The following is a 22,529-nucleotide window of genomic DNA, read 5'->3' on the forward strand; positions in this document are numbered from 1 at the left end:
GCAGGGCGCGCGGCCCGCGCCGGCCTCCGGGTCCCGGTCCCTCCTGTCAGTCCCCGCGGGGGTCGTCCAGCTCTCTGCGCCCCAGCCTCGCCTCGGGACCCCGCAGCGCGGGGCGGCGGCTGCAGACGGCGTCTGCGAGCGAGGCGGGCACGGTGAGCGCGCTGACGACCACGGCCGTCCCTGTCGGAGAGCCGCAGGGCGCGCGGCCCGCGCCGGCCTCCGGGTCCCAGTCCCTCCTGTCAGTCCCCGCGTCCACTGTTCGCGTTCCCGCGCGGTCTCCGGGTCGCCCCAGGACTCGAGTTCCCGTCTGTGCGGGACGCGGAAGCCGCGCACGGGACGGGCGGGCTCCTGGGCGCGGGCGGGAGAGAGAGGCCGTGGGCGTGCAGGGCTGCGAGGTGGGACGCGGGAGCCGCCGGTGCGGAGGCGACGGGCGGGGCGGGCGGGCGGCCGGAAGCGGGAGAGCTGAACGCGAATCCGGTGCTGACACTGCGCTCATGGTTTGTCTTGTAAGAGAAGCAGTATTTTTAAAGAATTTTAAAGGTCAAAATCGAACATTGGAAAAATCTGACAGCAGCGCAGAGGGGAGATGTTTGGGGAAGGGGAGATGGGGCATTTGCCCTCCCCGGGAAGAAACACTGCGAAGTGGGGAAGGTGGAGGGGCATCAGCTGGGGGAGCGGCGGGTCGGCGAGGAGAGAACAGTGCGTCTCTGGGGTTCCGACTTTGGCGAACAAATGAAATGAGTAAATGGCCGCGGCATAAAATAGGGAGTACTGTGTAAGAACAGGTCTGGGGAAGGAAATGATGAGTTCGGGTTTGGACTTACATATGAGATTGTAATGGGACGTCTGGGTTATCCAGAAAGCTATTTTAAATATGTGTATACACACAGAGAATATATACCAGTACATATGTATGCATATCGAAAGCGTATACATCCATATGTCACAGGCATATTGTAGACAAAGTACAGTAGGAAAGGCATGCTATTTTTAAGAAATGCTTACTTATTCCAGAAAGAAGCATTTATAAAGAGAACTCAAAAGCCAAGTAGCCTCCATAGGAGGCTGGAAAGCAGTGTTTAACACACATGGGTAGGTGAAGGACGAAATACCTGAAAAAGGGAGCATCTAAGCATGAAGGCAGGTGTAGAATACACAAGTGCTTAGATAAATGGTAGGCATGGTAGTTGTTGGTGGCCTGGAGTAAGAAAATAGTTGGCATATTCTACAAACTGAGGAAAGATTAGTATGGCTGGGCTTCAGAAAGCAAAATAGAATGCTGAAGATGAGTTCGGAGAAATGGGAAAAGGCAAAATCATACAACGTGTAGTAGATTCTAATGAGGATGTTTAATTAAATTTTTAAAATTTGAAAGCATTGAAGGGCCTTAAGTGGGGCGGTAATATGATAGAATTTACCATTTAAAAAGGTGTGCAGTTTCACAAGCGCTTACAGGGATAGTCGTTTTTGCTAGCCATCATTGTGTAGAAATGGCTTCCAACAGCACACTCACTGAGGCAGTTCGCCGGGCATCAGAAGCTAAGATGCAGGATCCGATGATGTGATAAGAACTTGTCCCGTGGCTGGAAGTCTGTGGACAGTGGAGTCAGTGCTTCCTTCCAAGCTCCAAATGTAAAAAAAAAATGTACACGCAGGATTCAATTCTCAATCTAATCATAAAACAGATGTTTTCTTCTTCAGGAATATATTCCACAATGCACAGTAATACATCTTACAAAAATTACATTGTAATTACCACATGAAATCAATATAAATTATTTTGACAGAAACATTTGGAAGATATTTTTTCAAGTAAAACTAAAATCCATAATTTATTTAGGAGGAAAGATAAATTATTAAATAGAAGTAATAGATTCCTGAATTTTTTGTAATTGATAAAGGAAAAATGAACCGCATAAACATATCAAAACTTTAAAATATTCCTTGTCAATTTGGCATAAAATATTCGCATCTCTAAGATACCTAAAATTCCCCTACTACACCTTTAGAAGAACTTGGCAAAAAGATAATGACCCTTAGCAATTTAAGGAGTAATTAAGGTTATTTACTGTCTAAAAAATGTGAAATGACTTGAAATCAGTACACTTATAAAAAACTCATGTGACAGTTTTCCTAAATTTATCAGTACTAAAAATTGAGATTACCAGTAATAAACTAAAAACCTAGATTTCAATAATAACTATGCTTAAATGGCAATCTAAATCATTCTCACTAGTCATAATGCATTATAAAATTGTCTTCAAATGCTAAGGAAATAAAATACTATAACGCTACAGCTGGTAGTGGTGGCGCACACCTGTAATCCCAGCACTCGGGAGGCTGAGGCAGGAGGATGGTTGTGAGTTCAAGGCTAGCCTAGTCTACAAAGTGAGCTCAAGGCCAGCCTGAACTGCATTCCACTGTCTTTTATTTCTTTGCTGAAAGAAACTGTCAATAAGTCCTTGATTGATCAATACTGCATGTCTCTATCTGTTTTTATAAGAAACCACTTTGAAGATATCAATATGTAAAACAATAAGCATTGTTAATTTCCTACCACTTTGTTTGTAACTCTGTATTGTCTGTACTGTTCTTTTGCTATTTTGTAAAAGGTTGTCTGTTAATGTTTTCCTTTTATTTTTAAAATTAAAAAAAAAGCTACAAATGTAGGTTAAACAGGTGGCTCAGGCAGCTAATTAAAAATATTCTTTTTCTAAATTTACGTTTGCAGTATTTTTAATCTTTGAAATTCTGCAACTTGTCCTGGTTTTTCTTGTTCTAAGTAAATATCCGCATTGCTCCTTCACCCTAAAAGACTTGGAGAATGGATTGAGGAAAAGCAAACAAGAGTGGAAATAGAAATCCCAGTTCGGAGGATAATAATTCACAGCTAATGTGACGCTACTTGTAAATAGAAATTTTATTGACACCTACATTTTTATATCCTATTTAATTCCACCTTCACTGTATCCAGAACAAGTAATTTAGATATATAAGTTGTATATCTAAATTACATATATAAATATAAATTTTATATATATGTGTGTGTGTATATATATATATATATATATATATCAAACCAGTTACCTGCTGTCATGGTATACCTGTTAACTTAGCGCTCAGACATGCAAACAGAAAATTCCCAAAGCTGAGTGTTATGATAAAGGCACTTCAGTGCTACTGTAAGCCTGGTGAGCAGGAAAAGCTGGAGAAGTATCATTCTCTAAGATTTACCGAATTATTTCCTTATCAACCTCTTGCCAATATCTACCATTCATTTACTCCACAAACACAAAAACTTTTATGGAAGATATGGACACATACATTTTCCCTCAGTTCCTATAGTTTCTGTTGGGCACAAATCATGCAAGAACCCCCCTTTATGACATCAAATTCCATACTCCCAGTAAGAATGCATGTGTTCAGCAGAAACAGTTCAGGCACAGTTAGCCACTTTTATGAAGTGGGTAGGAAGTAGAAACTCTCCCAAAATTTAAGTTCCTGTGCTCCAGCCAGTGGCCAAACTTGAAAGCAGATCTTTCCAAGGATAAGCAGTCTGTCCTGTTGTGAATTCTCTTCTGAACAACTGGGCATAACATGAATTTTATGGTACAATTAAACAGCAAAATCTCGTTAACTGTATTTGAATGAATTCCTGTAGCCAAACTCCATATTCACTGTTTGATATTGCCATGTTTCACCATTAGGTGGCAGCATTATCAGGATTGCCTTGGCAGGCTTCATGGTTGAATTCTAAATGAGAACATTTCATTAAATTATTATTTTTTTATTTGGAAATATTACCATCAGCACAGTAATAAAAAATCTGATGAATACTGGGAAGGAGGTATGATGAAGGATGAACTTTTAACATTAAAACAAGTCCCTATTTTATGCTGTAGACTTACCTGGTATAAACATAATTTTACTTATTTCAGGCTTCTACTACATTAGTAACATTGTTACTGAAGCTTATCCCAGCCCCCTTAACCACAGGTCTTTTTTAAAAAGTGTTTGATGTGCATTTGGTAATTATTTAATAGAAACATTTAGGTGAAAATAAATGTGTCCTGGCAAACATACTAATGTCTTGATTCTCAAAGCTGTTGATATTTCACCACATGTAGCACTGTGAAAATTTAGTTCTTGACTCATAGACTTGACAAAAATGGCAGAGTAGGTAAGGCTGGTCCTACTCTTCCAGTTTATCCAAAGTTCACTCATCAACTCTTATATTGCTCAGAACTATTTCCTATTATGTATCTAACATCTAAAACCTCCTTCCCTTAGGGTTTAGATGGCTTAGAAATGTCATAATTTCTCACAAATTTATCAAGGATCTTATGATCCCATAATATAATTTGCATTAAGGTCTATATCCTTAAATAGATATTCTAGATTTTAAATAAGAAAATATACCTAGCACTGAGATTAAGCTCAGGAAAATCATAAGCACAAACATATTATCACGGCTTGTGTCTAGATACCCCCAAAGCCTCATGCAGTCATAGAAGTGTCTGGATTAGAGTGTGTAATAATGGAACCGATTCATGGGGCAATGCTAAACTCAAGAACACTAGGATTAAGGGTGTGAGTACTACCCGTCCTAAGTAGTCCAGCTAAGATAAAGGGGGCAGAAAGACATTGTTAAGACCCCTTGTTCTTTTGCTACCTTCTGCCCACCTTGAACTATTTTTTCTCTACCACCCTGACTCGGAGCCAGCCCGCTATGGACTGAAACCTCTACAAAGTATGAGCTAAATAAACCTTAGCTCCTTTAATTTTGGGTGTCAGGGATTTTTTCTTAGCCATAAGATAAGTAACTAACATAAATATTGATGTATTACTGATAACTGGAAATATTGGAACCTAAAAATTGGAAAAATTAAAGTATTTTTTGACTGAACTTGATGCCAATTTTTAGGAAGATTACAAAAATGGACCAAATTTTGACATTCTTAGTATAACAGTTCTAGAAAATTTTGCATGCATAATTTAGATTGTGGTCAACTTTACTTCCATTGATGCTGAACTGTTGTATAGTTTTAAATTAATAAACTTTATTTATTTATTATGGAATGGTTCTGTTTTGTTTTGCAATAGAGTCTCACTGTGTAGTCCATGCTCGTCTTGAATTCACTAATGTGGCCTAGACTGGCCTGAAACTAATGGAGGGCTTCCTGCATCAGCCTCCTGAGATCAGTGTACTACTATACCCGGCAATAAAGCAATTTTAAATAGCAAGTTAGTAGCTAAAACTTAGTAATCTTTTGTGAAGTAATGCAACAATTTTAGATGTAAAATAGCTAGCATATTGGGTGCTACATATAACAGCACAGTTCAAAACACTTTTCATTCAGCAAAAATCCAATATGATGATTATCCTGGTTAGAGGAAATCAAGGCAAGGAATGAATAGTTGCTCAGGGTTACATATCTAGTAAGTAGTAGCTCTCCAGTTTAAATGTATCCAGTCTGGTTCCAGGACCATGCTCCTGGTATACATACTGCCACTGAATTGCCCATGGACATGTCTCTGCTAAATACTGTAGTTTCCAGGATAGTTAGCTGTACACTCCTATTATAGTAAGCCCATTCTTATTCACCTTCCAGTTTGCTTCCCAATGGTCAATAGCAATCTGAAGATATTAAAAGGAAAATGTCAGAAATAATTCATAAATTTTGAATTGATGTTCCGAGGGCTGTCATGAATTCTCAACTGTCCGGATCCATCCCATCAGGACATGAATCACCCCTTTGTCCAGTATATCCATGTCATATACACTACATACCAATGAATCACTTAGTATCCAGTTCACTTATCAGATGGTCGGTCACAGTAATCACCAGGCTTGTATTCAAGTGGCCTTTATTTTACTTAATGATTCTCAACATTCTATTAGAATATCTTCTGATGATTTCATGCTAGTTATTATCTTATTACTATTGGTAATCTCTAACTATACCTCATTACGAATTAATATTATGAACTTTATCATAGGTATGTGTGTTTGTGAAAAACCAGTATTTATCAGGTTCAATTCTATCTGCAGTTTTAGAGATCTACTGGGGCAGTGGTCTGTGAACATATTCCCTAGAGATAAGGACATACTACTGTTTACCAGTGTGTTAAAAGCTATTGTAAAGATCTGGTTCCATTTAGTTCAGCTCAGGTTAGTGAAAGTCTTAAAAATACATGTTTATTATGTGCTAAGAATTGAGGATAAAAGTACAAACTGAAGACCATTATGATTGATGCACAGTTAAATTGTTGCTTTAAGACAGGGTCTTGCTACGTAATTCAGGCTGTTTTAAACTCACTGTGTAACCCAAGCTGACCTCAAATTCATGGCAATCCTCCTGCCTCAGTCTCCTGAGGGCTGGGATTACAGGTGTGCACCTGCATGGCCATCTCTGATGCATAATTAATAATAAAATGATCATTTAATAATAATGCCTATAATAATAGTGTCTATAATAGCACATTTTAACTAATAAGTGAAATGAGGGTAGTATAGTGAAAGCATTTATGTGGGATCAAAGTAATACAAGGAAATCATAAGAGTAGGAGAAGAAAATGAATCATGGAAAAGTTCATATGGGTGGGAGGTAATGCCTTGAGTAGGATTTTCAGGGATAACATGTTTATCCTTCTAGAAGAGGATGTTCCTTGCAGGTGGAAGAACAAGACCACGGGAATGTAGGAATGATACAGCAATGAACAGTAATTCATTTTGGCAGAAATACAAAGTACAAGAGACTGGTGTTAGCTTAATAAGCCAAATAAGTATGAAGATTCTTTATCTTCTCTGTAAGGAGATGGAAAGTCATTCAAGGATTTTACAATAGGTGTGATAATATCCTATGTCCATTTGGAAAAGAATTATGTAAGTGAAACTATGCAAAATGGACTGAAAAGGTAGGACGCAAGCAAAGCAAGAAGAAAGGCAGGGAGATCAATTCAGAGGCTTTGACAGTAACCCCAGCAACATGTATGAGAGCCATAATTAAAGTAGGTAGTGGCCATGAAGAAAGAAAAGTGCACATAGCTGAAAGAATAAGGAAAGACTGAGAATGTGTGGAGAGTGAGAGTGAGAAGTGGAAACATTAATGACGGCTATTGACTTGGGCACCCAGATGAATACAGCAAACAGTTAAAAGATATTGTAATTTCCCTGAGGAGGCACAAGTGATATGGATATAGGATGAAGGGCTATTGTGGGAAGCAGTAGGACTTGGAAGTTTTGACAAAATCAAATAATTCAGAGTCTAGGCTACAGCGTTAGATAGGCCATTCATATTGACATTTAAGTCAGTGATACATGATAAGAATGAAAACCAGTACTGATGTAAGTATAGATTAAGAAGGTATAAAGGAGACCCACGGATGCAGATGGCTGTCAGACAGGAAGTTATAAAGGAAGGGGTAACACAAGTATGAAGGAAGAGAACAGGAAAAATCACGGCATTATATAAGCTAAAGAATTCTCCATACATCTCTTAAACCCTTGCTAAAGGCTTCAAAAATTAATGAAATTTAAAGCATTTTCTCTATAATTATTTAAATGTCCAATATGTTAGGCCAAAAATGTACTTCACTGGAAATACCAGACATAACACAGTTTTTCAGAAAAATTGAAACACTGGGAAATATCCCACAGGTGTATATTCAGTGGTTAGTACTTACACATATGGAAAGGCCACTCAGGATACCCAAAATACTCCATCAGAACAATGTGTGTGATCATCTCCCATTCAGTAAAACACCTTTAAATAACTCTGACACAAAACTGAAGAGGTCAGATCAAATATTCTCACCTGCTATATTATACACTATACCTCCTCCTTAGATCTTTAAATTTATCTGACACTTTAAAGTGAGTAATTACAATTAAAAGTGAGTAATTTCTTAAAGAATATAGTCTCTTCATTTTTCTGCTTTTATGTAATATTCCACCTTAAACACATGCACATTAAGCAAAATATAAATAGCACAGCATTATTTAAATTTGTGACCATGTTAAATAAAGTTTTAAATTAAAAGACATTGTAAATCCTTTTATTAACATTTTGTGCTATATTGATTATAATAAAGATAAAATGAATTTATACTAAAACTGAACTTCAATTTCCTTATATTTAACAGTTAATATTATTATTTTTTATGATTTAATAATAAAAAGAAAAATACATATAATATTTTGCTATATAAATGAAAATGCTCTAAAATTAATGTAATCCAGTACATCAAATTCAAGAAAAGGTTTTTAAAGTAAAAATGAATGGACGAACATTTTTTATTTTCGTTCAACAAGTGAGCGTCAATGAACAGCAGGGGGCACAAAAACCAGAAGTTATTTACTACAAAGTAAAGCATGTACACACACGTGCGTACATACACACACACACAAGCACACACACAATCTCACGTAGTGGAAAGCAGAAACACTTTGGAAGCAGAGAGACTGATTCCAGCTTTCTCCATCAAATATTAGCTGAGTGGCCTTTACTTAATGGTTTAACCTCTTTAGAATTATAACTATGATAGAGATTAAATGTTAAATATAGATAAAATTAAACACTAGTGCTTTCTCTTCATTGCTTTTTACAAATATGTGTCTGTGCATACCAGAAATATACACAGTATATAAAAATTTAGACCTTATAACAATTAATGCAAATCACAAACGTGGAAATAGTTATAGAGCTTTATGAGAACATATGAGCACAAAGATAGCAATATCAGAATTAAAAGCCAAACAAAAAAATGCTGCTTTTTACTCATATCCAATGGCAGCTTTTTCTATATGAGAAAATATGAATGTCAAAGAGACTGGAAGTAAATGTATGTATATATTTTAACATAATATAGTATGGTGATTTTCAGAGTGTGATCCGAGATATATCAGAATCATCTGGGAGTGATGATTTTGTATGCAGATTCCTGGTCCTACTTAAAATCTATCCTTTCCTATCCTTGGGAATAATGCATCTATGTCCTCTGGTAAACTGAAACAAGACTACTCCTTTCTTTGGTTGTCATGAACATTTTAATGGCACATTTTGGGAGCTAGCATTGTGCTTACACCATCACTAGGTTCTTTTCTTCTGAAATGACATAACTATATTCACAAAAGACTTCTTCAAAAATACCTGATGATGATGCCATTCTTCTCTTCTAAGAACTAAGGCAATTTTTACCACTTTGAGCAGCCAGGGACAAATTGTTCCTTTCCTGATTAGAGGTGATGATGTATGCTTTCAAACAAAAAAAATTCCCTAACACTTTCTATGTTCACTAGGCACTGAAAAATATTCCAGTTTTAAAAACTAAGTATAAAGTCTTAAATTTTGATTGAGTTAATTAAAACTTTATGGAAATTCATATAACACTAAGCTTACATATGTACTTGTTAATTTTAAAACAGCTTTTATCAGTAAAATTCATTTAGATTTCAGTAATTTTATTATAAAACTTCAAAAATCTATGACATTGATATAATCATTACAAACCATTCTTACCTATTTACTAAGAGCAAAACTTAAACTTTCCTAGTTCTAGTTCAAAAGTTTTAAAAAGCAATTATCTCTAACCATGCTGAAATAACTACTGACATTGTACCATCTTATTTTCCTTAGGTTTTCAATAAATTCAAATAAAATATTTTTCCCAAAGTGGATCATATTGTATAGTTGGTTTGTAATTTGATTTTGTCATGTAATATTTTGCAGATCTATTCCAATTTCATAATGAAAATTTTCATGTTCTTAGTGACTGTTTGTCATTTCATAATTAGTGTGTCATACTTTGTTTCACCTATCCCATATTATTGAATTTAACTGTTGTATATGTGTACCTGTTCTTTTTATTCTTAACACCATTAGTACAAATTCTTACAGAATTATTAGGCCAAAGACTAAAAGGGGCATGGGTGTGTGTGTGTGTGTCTGTGTCTGTGTGTCTGTGTGTATTTTCTCATATCCTCAAAGTTATATTATTCTTTTTCATTCTTTGTTAATATGGTAGGTGAAAAATACAGTTGCTTTAACTTACATTCCTTGATTTTTAGTACAGTGAAAAAAGTTCATGCCTAGTCACTTGTTATATATCTTCTTTCATGAATTCTTTTTCATGCTGTTAGTCCTTTCTTATATTACACAGATTAACTCTATGTACTGTTTTGAAAATAATCTTCACCAGTTTGTCCTTTGGCTTTGCCTAACATTTTTTTCACACAGTAGTATTTGAAGTGTATGTTTTGAATTATCTACTATATCAACACTTCCTATATGATTTCTGCTTTGAAGTTCTACTGGAAAAACGTTTTAGTTTTTCTTTAAGATTATATTTAGCTATAGATTCTGTCACAAAATATAAAGTACAGATGCAAGTATATATAAGAATTTAAATTAATTTGATCAATCATTTATTTATTCATGCATATTCATTCTTTCCTGTATATTGAGCGCAGATATTACATTGTTCTAAATGATGATAAAACAGTGAAGAAGACTATGCAGGTTTCTACTGTCATTCAGTTACATCCCCCAAAGGAATATGATGATTTAACATGTTACCCAATGTGGCCTTTCAAATCGAAAGGAAAAGAATGGATTGATTATTCAATATACAATTCTAATGCAACTAGTTAATCATTAAGAAAAAAAGTAATTTCATAGTGAACATCAAGAGTATTACAAATGGAGTTAAAATTTGAATTTCAAAAGTATATCCTTGAAAATAGAAAAAAACAAAAGTGAGTGTTATATTTATTATATATCTTCTTAGATATGAAAATTAAAGCAAGGCAATTTTGGAAATGACATCTTATTTTTTTAAATGGAATAGAACAAAGTAATTTTTGAACAGTAATCTTTATTAGTGTGTTTTCAAAGGTACATATAATCCTGAGCTACTCCATTGATACATTTATCATTTACTCTTTGAAGTTTACATGTATTTTGTTCCAAACTCTCTGGTGAGTACATTTTTATATACTAGTCAGGAACATAAATAATTTAAAATATTAGTCTTATCCTTGGAATCACCAATTAATTTACTCAAATCATCTCATTTAATTCAAGTACATGAAAGACTTTAGGACGTTATTTTTCAATTAAGCAATTTCTTTTCAAAACTGCAAAGATAGGCAGTGCAAGAGCTGATTCCATAAATCCTAGCATATTCTTAGAAAACTATGTTGTTCTTTATCTTTGATCTGTTTTCTTGAATTAATCAGATAATTATCTGACCAGTTATATTTGAGAAGAATGGTAAGACTACCTCTAATCTTAACATTTTAACTAGTGCAAAATGTCATAGCTCCTTTCAATATAAGTGGCACATAATTACCCAAATAAGAAAAATTTACTATGATCTAATAATCAAAAGGAGCATAATCAATGTAAATACATCATTGATTAAATGGTCAAGTAAAAATATGTGAAATCCTTTCTCTGGTCTCTAGAAAGGAATACATACAGCTGATTAACATTAAATTCCATAAATCCACACCAGATTCACTGTAATTGGCAAATGAAAAGACAGAAATGAAAGACAAAAACTCCTGTGATCACTGAGAAAAGACATTTATCCAACATCTCCAACTGTGGACAAATAAATATTTTCATTTTCATATTTCAAATTACTATCAAAATATTTTTCTTTCTACAAACAACAAAAAACAAGCATACAGTACTAGAAATGTTTCTCTGACAAGAATGTCTCAAGTTTTTATAAGTACACTCAAATTTTTTTTCCTGAATAAGGTCACTATGATCTTAGGTTAAAATTACTATAAGCAATTCAAGCAAAAATGAATATTGCTTAGATTATAAAGCAAGCAATTTTGATAGTGTAATTAAAGTGTAAGTATAAATGTGAAACTATTACAGAAACATTTATAAACACTTTTTGGGAACACTCACAGATCAGCAAGTAATGAAATAACTGATTTGAACAAAACAAATGTGATATAATATGTAAAGTTTGGAGACAAATCCAAAAATATCTGCTTTAAAAGAACATACAAACACAGCTTTATCTGTCTGAGTTTGAATATCCAGCAGCAAAACAAACTGTTTGCATATAATGCAGTGCAATGAGCATTCATTTGAAAAAGATTCCCGAAGGCTTAAAACTATTATACATAAACCAGAATTGAATCCATTAGAATAAGTGATCTAAAGATGTCCAGAGTAGCTTATCAAGATCTGCTAGACACTCTCACCTGTATCACTGAATTGTAAGTTTATGCAAAACTGTGTTCTGGATAACTGACTCTTATGGCTCCCCAGTAACAAGCGCGAATAAGGCAGACCAAACCTAAGAAATAAGCAAGGGCCCAAGAAACATAGGTTGCATGAAACTGCCTTGCAAAATCTTGGGTGCCAACCTAAAACAAAAAGAAATTTTAAAAAAGATTAGAAACTTTTAGAAAGTGTCTACTTAGAGAACTTGTGCCAGCTTACATGTGGTCTGTATTAAAAATATCCCCAACCTGAAGCCACAAAATACTATAAAATGTGAGTAGGTATACTAATTGACTGTAACTGACTGATAACACTGCTACTTATATTAACTATAAACTTTATGAAGTCAGTGAAAAAGCATGCTAAAATACATTTTTTTAAAAAGGTATTTAATCCATGAAACTCCTTACTATTGTGCAATATAGTATGGCACTGTTACTTATATGGGACCTGGTATACTAACTGAGGCGTGCATGAGCAGGAAGAAAAGTTCGCAGCAAAACATGTCAGTTTCTTCTTCTGATAGCATAATCCCCATGCCAACTCCTTAGGTTCAGTGTCTTCTAAAAACAAGCCAACTACCAATTACCAGTAAGCCACTGGTAATAGATTTCTGCTTGACTTGAATAAAAAGAATGGTTTTTCAGATTTCCATAGCTGAATGAAGCATGGAAGATAAAATACCCTATAGCCATACAAAATGCCTTTTGAAGATATCTTTTGAAGATAAAATACCCTATAGCCATACAAAGTTGTTTCTGCCACTATCTAAACACAAATGGGCTTTTGTTAAGTGAATGGCGAATTCCCCAGTGCTAAGGACTTTCAAAGGCATCCAAAGATACCGTTTTACTTTGATAAGTAAGGTCCATTAAAAACAGATCTATGGTTCTGATTGCCCTAATTCCTCAGAAACTTCTGGGCCTGGCAGGCTAGGGAGGTAACCTCCTCAGGGGTCTCTGAAGGTTATCCCAGGCCTCACCACTGACTACTGCTGACAAAGTTGAGAGAAAAGAATTCTATCAAATAATACTCACAGTTAGAAACAGAGTGATATTGATTTCTATCATTCCAATGGTAATGTATGCACAGCAGCGCCTTCGTGGAAGTGCACTACCCACCGAAGAGCTGCAATTCATACAAGTAAAACAGAACATTAAACTTTTGCATAAACTTTATCCAAGTCATCTTTGTGAGTTCTATTTATGGCTTCAGTAACACTATATATTTTGTTTCTCCAATTTAATAGATAACCTGCCTAATGTCATCTTCAATGAGTGACAAAATCATAAATGATGAATTAGTGATACTATTGTGGCTTTAAAGAAATTTCAAGCCTTGGTTATTGACAGTATCCACAAAAACTACAACGGTCCCTGATGGTCTTCCAAGCTATTTCTAAAAAATCTATTCTAAAATGGATAATCAGTGCTACCTTCCAAATAGCACTTGTTCTTTACAGTTATAGCAGTTTATGTTTAGTGTACATGATGATTTTGACTGTCAATTTGACTGACTACAGAGATGCCTAGGAGACAAGTGGAGACTAGTAGGGGACTGTCCCAGGCAGGGACTCCCTGCAACCCAGCAAGGCACCCGCAGCGGCAGTAGTGGTGGCAGTTCACACATGACCCAGACCTTCCCAGGCAAGGAGACCCAACAAGGCACCCATGACAGTAGATGTGGCGGGATGCATGCCCGGACTACCCCAGGAGGGAATCCCCAAAGACCCAGGTGTGGATACACACACCTACAGTTGGTAAGTTCGATGAAGCAGCATTTTGCTTTGGCACATGGACAAGTGGAATAGAAGGAAAGAGGTGGGACCATCATTCTTTCATATATACATATGAAAGATATAGATATATATATATAGATATATAGATATATATACTGTATGAAAGGGTGGGGAGAACTCAAACAACAGAACACCACTACCAGCCCCCACATCCAGAGGCCAAGATCAGCCCTATGCCCAGCACAAATCCCACTGCAAAACCGGCTGGAGTGACAATACATATCTGAGATTAGACTTGGAAGTGTGAACACCAGAGAAATTTTACCACAGAAGTGTGAACACCAGAGAAATTTTACTCCATTTATTTTTCTGTTTGACTGGTTTTCCTTTTTCTGTCTGGTTGAGGTCATTTTTTTATTCAGTTTAATTTGGTCTTTTTTTTTTTTAGGGTTATTTCTGTTTTCTGTTTTTAGTCCTTTTTTTCTCTTTCTCTTTCTTCTTTTCTCTTTTTTTACTGACTTAGATTCATTACCTTCCTTTATGTTTTCACCTACTTGTCTTCTAATTCTCTTTCATGAACCATCTTGCTTGATTTTATGATACTTCCATGTGAATAAACATTGTCTCTTCTCTGCTCAGTTCACTTCAGTACTCCTCAGCTTCCTCTTCCATTCTTTCACTCTTCTGTCCTCCAGTTTCCCAAAACATGGGTGATCAACTATGCTCCCCGACCTTTAGTCCTACTATATAGGACCTTACTCATCTCTCTATCTTGGCCCCTATCCCTCTTAATTCCCCCACTCACAAAGGGTAAAATCACTCCACTAAAGGGAAAATCACTGCATACAGGTTCCTGGTATATGCTAGACTCTGTTATACAACTGTAGAATTTGCTTCTGTGGTGAAAAGTATCAGGCTAATAGCTACCTCAGTTTGTTAGTAGCCAGGCTGAGCTCAAGACTATTGTTATTGTTAACTGTACTACTTTAGCCAGGGTACCATACCTGCTATAATGAGTTTTTCTCTCCTTTATCACAACACTGTGATTGTATGGCATCATTACCATCACTAAAATCCAGTACCAAAGTTCTGGATACTGAGGCAAATAGGTAACAACTTGTCATCCTCAACACATCAGGAAGGCAGGTTCTTCATATAGACACAAAGACCAAGAACCACCGACATCTAAAAGATACACCTGTGAAACAGCCATTTCCTCGGGAAGCCTTGATACTAGGGATAAAGCTATTTATCATAAGAAACCTATTAGCATCAACACAGAAAACTAAACAATACAAAAAATACAAAACAGAAAATGACAAGACACAGAAGCAAAACGCAACCCCACACCACCAACCAACCCAGGACAAGCTCACAGCACAGTAAGATAGAGGAAATCAGAAGCCAACCACTGGAACTTTCTGAAATGAGAGCAACAGAAGTGAAAAAAGAAATGGAAGAGACTACTGAAAAAATAATCTCTAAGGTGTAAAAAGAAATGAGCATCAACATGAATGACATTAAAGCAGATACATGTTTAAAAAATAGAGGAGCTCAGGAAAATAATGGAAGGAATTCCATCATAGGAAAGATATAGAATCCATGAAACAGATACAAACAAGTCCAGGAGATTAAAATCATTGAAAGTATATGCAACAGACTGAATGAAGGCAAGGATTAGACTATCAGATCTAGATGATAGGATTGCAGCTAGCAACCATGAAAAGAAACATATTTTAAAAAGAGCAAGAGATCATGAAAAATCAATCCAACAGCTACAATATAAGCAAAGAACAACAATGTAAGATTGATTAGAGTCAGTGAGAAAGCCTGAGACAGTGCAAAAACCTCTTCACAGAAATAATGGCAGAAAATTTCCCAAACATGAATAAAGCATTTGACATGCAAATAAATGAAGCATACAGAACTCCAAATAGCTATGACCAAAATAAATTGATACCAAGGCACATAACAATCAAAATTCCAGAAATTCAGTACAAGAACAGAATATGAAAAGTGGCTAGAGAAAGTAAACAAATTACCTATAAAGGAAAAACCATCAGAATCACAGCAGACTTCTCAACACAAACCCACAAATCAAGTAGAGTTTGGAGTGAGGTATTTCAATCCCTAAAGGCAAACACTCTTCAACTCAGATTGATGTACCCTGAAAAACTATCTTTCAAAATTGATGAATAAGATATTTCTGTAACAAAGAAAAACTGAAGAAATTTATGATGACCAAACCAGCATTACAGAATACTTTAAAGGATATATTAGAAAGAGATAACGAAACCTGCAAAAACATGAACACCAATAGAAAGACGCAGCCAGGCAGGGCAAGCAATTAAACAGAGGAGAAAGACTGGGAATTAACAACAGGAAAATAACATGAAAAAGATAAGCTAACGTATATCAGTTACCATCCACGTAGGTGGTCTCAATTAGTGAACTGAAAAGAAACAAACTGGCAGAATGGATCAAGAAACAAGATACAACAATATGATGCACTCAACAAACACATATAATTCAAAAAGATATTCACAGACTAAAAGTCATGGAAAACAATTCTCCATGCCATAGGAACCCAGAAAAAAGCAGGAGTAGCTATTCTATTTGTAAGCAATGTAAACTTTAAGCAATAACTGATCAAAAGAGACAAAGAAGGTCACTACGTACCTGTTAAGGGAAAACTCCAAGAAGAAATGATAACAATCGTAAATATATATGCATCAAACACTGGTGCACCAAACTATATAAAACAAATATTAACAGACATGAAAACCAAATAAGCACTAACACAATTGTGGTGGGGGACCTCAGTATGCCACTCTGACAAACAGACAGGTCAACCAGACAAAAAAAAAAAAAAAAAAAGAAATATCAGAATTATACATGGCTTCTGGGGCCATGATCAAAATGGACCTGGTAGATGTCTACAGAGTGTTCCACTCCAAAGCATCAGAATACACATTCTTCTTAGCTCTACATGGGACATTTTTCCAAAAATAGACTACATATTAGCCAACAAAACATATTTAAATAAATATAGAGAAACCGAAATCATCCCATGCATACTATATGACCACGGCACAATGAAACTGAAAATCAAGACAAAAGAAACCACAAAAACTGTATAAACACAAGGAAATTAAACAATACCCCCTGAACAACCAGTGGGTCACAGAGGAAATTAAAAGATGAAATTAAACAGTATATACAATTAAACAATAATGCCAGTACAGCATACTGAAACTTAGGGCACGTAAAGAAAGCAGTCCTATGAAGGATATTTATATCGATGAACTCTCACATTCTGAAAACAGAATGAGCTCAATTAAACAACGTAATGTTGAACCTCAAACTTCTACAAAAAGAAGAATAAATTAAACCCAAAGCTTATACAAGGGAGGAAATTATAAAGAGTAGAAATTAATGCAATAGAGATGAAGAAAACAATACAAAGAATCAATGAATCAAAAAGTTGGTTCTTTGAAACAATAAATAAAATTGATAAACCATTAGTGAACCTCATCAAAAAGAGGAAAGAAAAAACACAAATTCAAGCAATTAGGAATGAAAAGGGGGGAAATCTCAATGGATCCTACAGAAATCCAGAAGATCATCAAAATCTACTATGAGAACCTATATTCAAATAAGATGGAAAACCTAAAGGAAATGGACAGATTCCTAGACACAAATGAATTGCTAAAACTAAATGAAGAAGATATAAAAATTCTAACCTGATATTAGCCAATTAAACTGAAAAATTTAATGGCTAATTAAATTAAAAATTAAAAAAAAAATTAATGTAATTAAAAATTTACCATCAAAGAAAAGCCCAGGACCTGATGGAATCACTATTGAATTTTACAAGAAATTTCAACAAGAACTAATGCCACTAATGCTGAAATTCTTTAAAGAAATTGAACAAGAAACAATACTTCCAAAATCATTCTGGGAAGCAAGTATCACTCTGCTTCCAAAACCAGAAAAGAGCCCAACCAAAAAAGAACTCTATAGTCCAATCTCTCTAAGAGCATGCACACAAAAATCCTGAATAAGAGGCTAGCAAACAGAATACAGCAAATCATCAAGAAGATTGTACACCATGACCAAATGGGATTCATACCAGGGATGCAGACATGGTTCAACATACACAAAACAATACATGTAATATACCATAATAACATAACTAAAGACAAAAATTACATGATCATCTCAACAGATGCAAAAAAAGCATTTGATAACACCCATTCATGACAAAAACCCTACAGAAAATTGGAATAGATGATCTTTACCTCAATTTGATAAAAGCCATCTACAACACACCAACAGCTAACATCATACTTAAAGGTCAAAGACTGAAAGCTTTCACTCTAAAATCAGAAACAAGTCAAGGATGTTCACTGTCACTACTCCTATTCAATACAGTTCTGAAAATGTTAGCTAGAGCAATTACACAGAGAAAGAAATAAAAGGAATAAGGATAGGAAAGGAAGAAGTCAAATTATCATTATTTGCAGGTGACATGAGATGCTGCATAGAAGACCCCAAAAACTTCACCAAAAGAACTGTAGACTTAATAACTAAATTCAGCAGTATAGTGGAATACAAAGTCAACACTCAAAGATTAATGGCATTCCTGTACACAAACAACAAATTCACTGAGTGAGAAATTAGGGAAACCACACCCTTACAATAGCATCCCCTCAAAACTGAAATATGTAGTAATCAATTTAACAAAGGAAGTAAAAGATCCATACATTAAAAATTACAATATTCTGAAAAAAGAGATTGAAGAGGATATCAGAAAATGGAAAGATATCCCTCGTGCATGGATAGGAAGAAGCAATGTAGTGAAAATGTCCATACTTCCAAAACTGCTACACAGATTTAAAGCAATCCCAATCAAAATATCATTAAGAGCTGGGGATATAGCTCAGTGGCATAAACACCTGCCTGGCAAGCACAAGGTCCTGAGTTCAATTTCTGTACCAAAAAAAAAAAAAAAAAAAAAATCATTGAGATACTTCACAGAACTAGAGAAAACATTCTTAAAATTCATTTGGAATCAAAAGAGTCCTACAGTAGCAAGAGCAATTCTGCACAAAAAAGGCAAATTGGGGGACATCACAATCCCAGACCTGAAATTCTATTACAAAGCTACTGTGATAAAACAGCATGGTATTGGCAAAAAAACAGAACTGAGGATCGATTGTACAAACTAGAAGATGCAGGCACAACCACAAAGACACTCAGTTACCTTATCTTTGACAAAGGGGCCAAGCATGTTCCCTGGAAGAAGATAGCCTCTTTAATAAATGTTACTGGAAAAACTGGCTGTCTACATGCCAAAGACTAAAACTAGACCCATGTCTATCACCATGCACTAAACTAAAGTTAAAATGGATCAAAGATCTAAATATTAAAACAGAAACACCTAATTTACCAGAAGAGAAAACAGGCAGAAATCTTGAAGACATATGTGTAGGCAGAGAGTTCATGAACAAAACCCAGACAACATGGGAAATACAATACAGAATCAATAAATGGGATCTCACCTTATTAAAAAGTTTTTGCACAGCAAAAGAAATTACCATCACAGTGAAAAGACTATCCATAGAATGGGAAAAAATTATAAACAGTTGTCCCTCAAAGGACATATATGTAGAACATATAAATAACTGAAAAAAATCAGGCCCCAAAATTCAAAGACCCAATCCCAAAATGGGCATCTGAGATGAATACACACTTCTCAGATGAAGAAACACAAATGGCAAAATAAATACATGAAAAAATGTTCAACATCACTGGTCTTCAAGAGATGCAAATGAAAAGAACACTGACATTCCATCTCACTCCAGAAAGAATGGCTATCCTCAAGAAATCAACCAAAAACAAATGCTGGTTTTTCTGGGGCTGTGGGGAAAAAGGAACCCTTCTCCACTGTTGGTGGGAATGCAGACTGGTATGGAGTCTGGAGTGCAGACTAGTATGGAGTGCAGTATGGACTAGTATGGAGATTCCTCAAAAAGCCAGGATTAGAGGTCCCATTTCATTCAGCTCCTCCCCTTCTGGGTATCTTCCCAGAAGAATTAAAAACATCATACCACAGCAATATATGTGCACCCATGTTTATAGCAGCATAAATCTGTAAGAGCTAAATCTTGGAAACAACCCAAATGTCCATCAATTAAATGGATAAAAAAAGTGTTTTTTTACATAATGGAGTACTACTCGCCATAAGGAAGGATAAACTTGAGTCTTTTATAGGTAAATGGATGCAACTAGAGACCATACTCATAAGTGAAATAAATCAGACCCACACGTGTAAACACCATATTGTCTCACTAGTGTGAGCAGCTGAATGAGAAAATAAGATTCAAAATGCACAACAGATATTTTGAAATGGGAAGCAACTGTTCAAAAGAAAAGAGAAACTGGGATGGGGAAAGGGTAAAGGAAGGAAGAGGAAAGGAAAAAAATACACACACATAAGGTAGTTAAGATAGTTGTATAGCTAGTTTCTCTTAGTTCACTGAAAAGAAAGGTTTGTGCTAATATTGTTTGGACAATATTTCTTGACTATATCTTGTACTGTAAATACTATGAAGATAACAATATGCAATGTATTAATTATTGTTACTGTCCTACTAGCCTGTTTTGAAATTGGTTTTTTTTTTCTTTCTCTCTTTAAAATAAAAAATAAATAATAAAAAATTCCATTAGCCCTAAAAAAAAAAAAAAAAAGTGGACAGTAGTGGATGTGGCTGGTTGGGTCACAGATTCATAACCTCCAAAGACTATGTCTCTTCCCTTCAGGCTTTTTCCCTTGCTCTCTGCTTCCTCGATCCCATCACTAGAGCCATTTCTTCCTGACATACCTTTCCCTCCTGTTGTTCTGCTTGTAAGCCAGTCAACCGTGGATGGACTGAACCCTTGAAACTATGAGGCACATATAACATCTTTTCCTTTTAGCCACTGGTTTAGGTATTCTGTCCCAGCAGCAAGAAAGCTGACCAATACAGCACAGGAAATTTAGAAAATGGAGCAAAGAAGAAAAAAGGAAAGAAAAGGTAGCTAGAAGTCCACCACCATAAAATGGTCAGTCAGCACTCTGGTATATTTTCTTCCTACTATTTTTTAAAATTTACTAATGTAAAGCATGAAAGATTTCCCATATCATTTTCTCAAATTGGAATTAATCAATTCCCTGCTTATCTTACAATTAAACAAGTTTTAATAATTAAAATGATGTCAGCTGGACTACATTTTCAAGTGTTTTGTTAATTTTTCATTATTTTCTTAAGTTTTTTAAAATTAGGACTAAGTTAAAGGGCTATACTTTTCAAGTGTTTTAATACTCTTTAAAAAACTCTAAAGATTTTATAAAATCATATACTGCTGTTGTATTTCTCAATTGAAATTCCAAACACAGTAGTGTTTATCCGTCTCCATTTTTAATTTTAGTAATTTTCAAAATGATGCAAGTAAAGCAAAGATTAAATAGCCAAATTAACACCGTTTCCTGCCTAACTATACATATATTTATTAACACACAGCATACACCAGGCAATGTTAGTGGATGGCATAATAAAGCATTACCTTTGTATATACCAAGTGCCAAAATTGTGCCTAATATATTGCATTCTCTCAAGGAATGTCTACTGAATACATGAAATACAGAAAACATCACTTATTTGGCACAATTTAGAAATGTGCCATGCCAGAGAGGTTAATTTTGCATAAAATATTTCCTTTTAATATGCACATCTTTTTTTAAAATTGATGATATCTACTTCAAATATATATTTCCCAGAACACTTTAACCCAAAGATAAGTATCTGGGTGACCCAAGGGACTTATCATTAATTACTGTCTTGAATAGACTGCTATGTAGAATTAAGTACAGCATGTAAAATTTATTGCCTTTATGCCATATTTAGCCTTATACTTATTTTGGTTTTAATTCTTATGCATCCATTTCATGTCTGTTCCTGTCTTATACCTCATAGCTGGTTCTTATTCCTCATTACTACCTGTGTATATACTTTTGGCAATCTCTAACCATACGTTAGAAACCAACTGAGCTTATTAGACTTACATATTGAATAGATCAACAGTTCTAGGTGAACAGTAGAACACCTTTTCTATGAGCCAAGAGAATAAGTTAAGAGCATTAATTTCAATGTATGAATTCTGATCAGATAACCCTGCCATTTTTTTCATCACTCAGTCAGTACTTCTAAGAAGTCTTCCTAAAAAATAAAGAGCCTACTGCTATTCTATGACCCAGGTGCCGTCTCACCACAAGGATAGGACCAAGAAGCACTTACTGCATGAATAAAGAAATCTCTTAGCCTTTTAACACATAATTACTGTATATATGCAATATACAGGATTGTTTTGTGTTAAAACTTTGTGTGTGTGTGTGTGTGTACATGCTGAACTTTGTTTCTGTCATCTGTATTTTTTATGATATTAGGGATTGAACTTCTATACATTAAACTCTACATGAGACTTCTCTACTAGTATGT

At 35.2% G+C, this 22,529-nt stretch overlaps 1 protein-coding gene across 1 annotated transcript in view; it reads right to left on the reverse strand.

The window, feature by feature from the left end:
• Positions 1-10,397: 10,397 nt before the first annotated feature.
• The window catches only part of Tmem55a (transmembrane protein 55A), a 56,528-nt gene continuing 44,396 nt past the window's right edge, over positions 10,398-22,529 (reverse strand). The window contains exons 6-7 of the mRNA XM_013512854.1: positions 13,289-13,379; positions 10,398-12,394 (exon numbers count right to left, since the gene is read on the reverse strand). Coding sequence (XP_013368308.1) covers positions 12,251-12,394; positions 13,289-13,379 — 235 coding nt within the window. The 3' untranslated portion in view covers positions 10,398-12,250. The remainder of the gene's footprint in view (positions 12,395-13,288; positions 13,380-22,529) is intronic.

The sequence above is a fragment of the Chinchilla lanigera genome, unplaced genomic scaffold, assembly GCF_000276665.1.
Source record: "Chinchilla lanigera isolate Chin_1 unplaced genomic scaffold, ChiLan1.0 scaffold00016, whole genome shotgun sequence".
Classification (NCBI taxonomy): domain Eukaryota; kingdom Metazoa; phylum Chordata; class Mammalia; order Rodentia; family Chinchillidae; genus Chinchilla; species Chinchilla lanigera.